This window comes from Buceros rhinoceros, unplaced genomic scaffold, assembly GCF_000710305.1.
Source record: "Buceros rhinoceros silvestris isolate BGI_N320 unplaced genomic scaffold, ASM71030v1 scaffold19432, whole genome shotgun sequence".
Classification (NCBI taxonomy): domain Eukaryota; kingdom Metazoa; phylum Chordata; class Aves; order Bucerotiformes; family Bucerotidae; genus Buceros; species Buceros rhinoceros.
The window spans coordinates 5,604-10,865 of NW_010400897.1; the positions used below are offsets into that span (position 1 = coordinate 5,604).

The 5,262-nt window shown below is 39.1% G+C and overlaps 1 protein-coding gene across 1 annotated transcript in view; it reads left to right on the forward strand.

Moving 5' to 3' along the window:
- TMF1 (TATA element modulatory factor 1) overlaps positions 1 to 5,262 on the forward strand; it is a gene marked incomplete at its 5' end in the record, with an annotated part of 13,405 nt that overhangs the window by 3,447 nt on the left and 4,696 nt on the right. Inside the window, 7 exons of the mRNA XM_010132083.1 lie at positions 464 to 590; positions 1,541 to 1,646; positions 2,271 to 2,413; positions 2,975 to 3,141; positions 3,273 to 3,429; positions 3,925 to 4,017; positions 4,616 to 4,772. Coding sequence (XP_010130385.1) covers positions 464 to 590; positions 1,541 to 1,646; positions 2,271 to 2,413; positions 2,975 to 3,141; positions 3,273 to 3,429; positions 3,925 to 4,017; positions 4,616 to 4,772 — 950 coding nt within the window. The remainder of the gene's footprint in view (positions 1 to 463; positions 591 to 1,540; positions 1,647 to 2,270; positions 2,414 to 2,974; positions 3,142 to 3,272; positions 3,430 to 3,924; positions 4,018 to 4,615; positions 4,773 to 5,262) is intronic.

The following is a 5,262-nucleotide window of genomic DNA, read 5'->3' on the forward strand; positions in this document are numbered from 1 at the left end:
AGGGAAAAACCTGAATTCGTTGTTTAATTAAGTTAAAATTAAAAGAGGAAAAAATGGAAAGTATTATTTACCAGTTTACTGGTGAAATGTCAAGTTCAAAAATTTACAGATAATATGTGAAGGTTATTATTTAATGATTAAATTGATCTTAACTTAAAAATACATTTAATCGTTTGCCCTGTGTATGACACAGACTATGATTAATCAGAAAGAACTTGATTAACGGGCAGAACATTTAAGGTAAATCAAGCATTTAATTATTTTCACAGGTTAATTACTGGATTAATAAAGATCTTTGATCAGTACTTCTAATATAGATGTGGGATTTTGACTTATGGTTAACACGAGTAAAATAAAAAATCAAAACAAAACACGTTTTAAAAGCATTTAAGACAACCTGTTGCAAACTGCTTGGAATGTCACATAACCTGCAATTGTTCTGAAATGTTAATTTTAAATGTAGTGAAATGTTCAGAATGAAAGAGGAGAGCAGTAGCCTTTCATCTCTTAAGGAGGAGTTTGCTCAACGAATTGCAGATGCAGAAAAGAAGCTCCAGTTAGCCTGCAAAGAAAGAGATGCAGCTAAAAAGGTAAGGGGCTTTCTGGCAAAATTAATGTTTGTTATTTTAGAACACAAATTTCTTGAGGTAAATTAATGAAAATTAAGCTAAGGAAAAGCATGAGACTGACAGATGCTGCCTCGTGGTATTAGCAACTAGCATAAGCTGATTCCAGCCTCCCAGGCTGCTTGTTATTGCCTTGTGTTGACACACGTGTTCTCACAGACGTGTTGTGAACCAAATTAAGGAACTCATTTCAGTTAAAGTTAGTCTGGTCTGGGGAAAAGAAGGTTTAACATCTTGTCTCACTTCCCTTGTACCCATTTATGCATTCGTGTGAGGCAAAAGAACAGCCTGGGGATGTGGAGAAGTGAGGAGGAGCGGGAACAGCTTCTTTAGAGGATTAACTGGTAGAAAAATTAAGGACTGGAGATGAATTGGTTTGGAATGAGCAAAGGAATCTGCAGCAACCAAGTTTATGGAATTTAAATGTTCTTGACCTGGTATTGCAGCATTGCAGCTTATTGCTAGTCCACAAAAAGTAAACTCAAATCCACAACTGGAAAAAAAAATACTGTTCACAGTATTTTTTTGTCACTGTGTGTGTTACTGTGTTGACACAGTAGTTAAGCTGAAATAGAAAAATTATCAGATACCTCTGTGTGAATATAACAGTTTGGTTTTATTATACTGCAAACGTTTAAAATATAGGAAGTGAATTGGAAGGAGGAGTTGGAACAAATTGTACAGAGAATTTGTGGAGTCTCAATCCTTGGAGGTTGTTAAAACCTGGTGGAATAAGGCTCTGGGAAATCTGATTTGACCAGATAATCTCCAGCGTTCCCTTCAACCTAAACTGTTTTCAAACAAAAGCCTTTTGAGAGGAAGGGGAAAAGAAAAATGTGATCAGTGTAACTTACTGTGTTTTTCCTTAAATATATTTTAATAAGTGGTCCTAAGTATTTTATCCTATTACTTAGGAAGTAAAGACTGTTAAAGAAGAATTGGCTATTAGACTTAATACCAATGAAACGGCCGAATTACTGAAAGAAAAAGAAGAGCAAATCAAAGGATTAATGGAGGAAGGTGAGAATTAATTTTTTTTTTAATAGTAAAAATTTGTAGGGTAATTTGAAATGTACTGCCTTCACAATCTGAGCCTTCTTTATGTGGGGAAAAAATACGTTTGAAGCACGTTGGATGTTTCTGTACATTTGAACCATGTAGTTAATAGCAAAGAGCAGTGGGGGAGGGATCAGATGCAGATGGCTGGAGGGGCTCTTTCTGCAGTATGCATTGCAAGGTGCTGAGAGATAAAACCAGCGTGCAGTACAACCCTCCACGGTCCAGTCAGCAGAAATCTAACTAGGGCATTGCTCAAGGCATTCTACAGTGTCTCCCTCACTACTTTTTAATTTTGGAAGTAAATCTAGTTTCTAAATGAACGTCCTGATGTGATGAGCTCGTTTGCTTTACCTTCAAAGCCTTTCACTGCCTATCCTGTCTCACTGTAGTTTGGTGTGGCAAGGTCATCTCAGGATAAGGTAGATTGAAAACTTAAGAACTGGCTTGAAAAACTATAAGAGTAAGTACTTCCATACATATTTGGTTATTATTTTAATGGGACTGAAGAACAGGGATTGCTGTGAATAGAGGGAGTTCATAGAATAACAGCAATATCCCCTAACTTTGTGTTCCTTTTCTTCACAGGAGAAAAGCTTTCCAAACAGCAGCTGCACAATTCCAATATTATTAAGAAATTAAGGGCCAAAGAGAAAGAGAGAGAAAGTGTTAATACAAAACAGAACAAGAAGATTAAGGAATTGGAAGAGGAGTTGCAGCATTTAAAACAGGTGAGATAGTTGGGGTTTTATTTTTTTTAAGCTTTTTCTGTTAGCTGCAGAGAAGCCTTTTGGGGAGGCTTTAGATGGGCTGATATTTTTTCTTTTCTGGGAGACTTCTCTATTTCATATCATTGGGACACTGAGATGTGATTTCTGTCTGTGTCCTCAGAGCAGTTTAAAACTGCGGTCGAGTGTCTTTCCAGCTTGTTGGCACTTGCTCTGCTGCTTATCAGGTGGGCTGAGCTAAGTTTTTTCACTAAGTTTTTGCTGGAAAACCCATACCAGCAAAATTTGGGCAGTTCTTGTTTGCTCGGTTAGTGACTGAATCAAGACCTCACAAGCAGCAGACCCAGTATAAGGAAGTATGTGAAACTGTGGTGAAGAGCAGCCCTCTCCTCTGGGGAAGACAGAAGAGCAGAACCTTTCTCTTTTGGCACAGTGTTAGGTGGGTTTAGTCGTTTCATGTAACTTCATCCTGAACTGGTTGCCACAGTTGTCATCGTCCTCAGGTAGAGTTGTCTGCCTCATGTCCTGGGATTAGTCTCTTGCTTCTTGTTTGCCCTCTGATAGGTGCTCGATGGCAAGGAAGACCTTGAGAAGCAACATCGAGACAGCATTAAACAACTGAACAGTGTTGTAGAGCGACAAGAAAAGGATCTTGCTAAACTTCAGGCAGAAGTGGAAGACCTTGAAGAACGGAACAGAAGTGTCCAGGCAGCACTTGACAGCGCATACAAGTGAGCAGACTTTTGCGTGCCTGTCTGCTTCTGTGCTTGTGAAACGTTAATAATAAAGGTATTTGCAGAGTTTCCATTGGCATTGTATACACTGTAAATCCATGGCTTTTTGGGGGTTTTATCCTCCCCAGGGAACTTGCAGATCTTCATAAAGCCAATGCGACAAAGGACAGTGAGGCACAAGAAGCAGCCCTGAGTCGGGAGATGAAGGCAAAGGAAGAGCTGGGGCTAGCTCTGGAGAAGGCCCAGGATGAGGCACGGCAGCAACAGGAAGCGTTAGCAATTCAGGTGGGTCTTAAGTACAGGGAGTGAAACTTTTTCATTGGGCAAATGAATGTACTCGGACGGTGTGTGCATCTGGCGTCATAAACCAGATGCAATATAAGGTGGAACTCTTTTTTTTTTTTTTTATTTAGCAGATACCCAATGGATTTCTTTCCTGTGAACTTGTTCAGTCTTTAGTGGTAGTTGTGCTAAGCTTTAGAATTTTAATTTTATTATAAAACATTTTTAATTTTACTTGTCTAAAGGAAGGGACTTTGACAGGCTCTGTTAAGTTTGTAGTGCTCTTACCATGACGCAAAATGGAAGAAACTTAGTTGGACAGTTTTTAGTGGTAGATAAATGAATGTAACTATTTGTGTGCATGCAAAACTTCAGCCTTTAGCTTGTCAACGGACTTTCCCTGTCTAGCAGTGTTCACAGATGCTGTAGGACTGTAGCAACAAACAGTGGAACTGTAACTTTTGGCAAGAGATTAGCCATGATGTCTTTTTTATTTAGGTGGCGGACCTGAGGCTAGCGCTGCAGCGAGCAGAACAGCAGGCAGCAAGAAAAGAAGACTATTTACGCCAGGAAATCGGTGAACTACAACAGGTGTGTAGCAAACAGGCGATGCCAACTTGCATCTGCCAGGAGGGCTTCTAAAACCGAAACGTTAGCATGACATTAACAGCCTGAAAAGAGGCTTTGCTTTCCTGGTTATCTCCAGTATTAGTTCTGTGTAGAACAAGAACAAAAATATTAAAGGAAATGTTTTTTTGATCGCATATTGAAAACAAATTAATAATTTTTATGGTGCCTTTTAACTGTAATGGTGTCATTTTAGTAAAAGACAAAGTACAGCCATTAAGTTTGTAATAGTCCACTCAAATTGCTAGCAAATATGGTTTAAATTACTCTTTAGCTGCTGCCTAGGAATATTTTTCTTGTTCCTAAGGTCCAGAAGATAGATAGATGTTGCTGTAATGTTTCAAGTGATGTCTAGAGGGCTCTTGAATGTAAATTTCTGGGCTGTTGCTCACATACCTAAAAATGTTAGGCTTCTGTTTTGAAATGTTACCCTTATTGTGAGTCCGAACATAGGAATTTTAGAATGTAAAGCAACTGCTACATGTTTAGTTGAATTCTGTACTAGTCTTTTAATCCATCATATGATTTTTAAAGTCTAATTATCTTTAATTTGCGATTTCAGAGACTCCAAGAAGCAGAAAGCCGGAACCAAGAACTAAGTCAAAGTGTTACATCTGCTACACGGCCACTTCTCCGGCAGATAGAAAATCTGCAAGCCACCTTGGGAGCACAAACCTCTGCATGGGAAAAATTGGAAAAGAACCTTTCTGACAGACTTGGTAAGATGTTTTCAGCTTCTTCTGAACAGTATGGCTCTTGATGAAGAGGTGAGATGGCTGAAGGTAAATGAAAAGGGCCAAAAGCAGAGGTGGTGGGTCAGGACTGGAGAGCAGAAAATGTAGGGAGATGGTATGTGGGGTATTCTGCCAAGGTTCTCGGACTGATAATTCACTGATTTGCTTTAGAACACAGTGTAACATAAGGTTGTACGACAGAGGTGTTAAGGTGTACATGTCTTCAAGTGTCCTTCCGTCCTTTAGATGCTCTAAAGTATACCAGCACTTTCAGTTGTTAAGCCTGGTGCTGACATTCTGTATTGTGAAGGTACGAATCATTTACTTACCCATCGGCACAGGTAATGAGCATATGTCTTGATACACTAGTAATCTATTGTTTTAAATGAAAAATGCATAAAATGCCCAAAGCTGGACCCAGAGGAACCACTTCTTTTCTGGAGTGAGTCTGCAGTGGTATATTGCATTCTGAAAG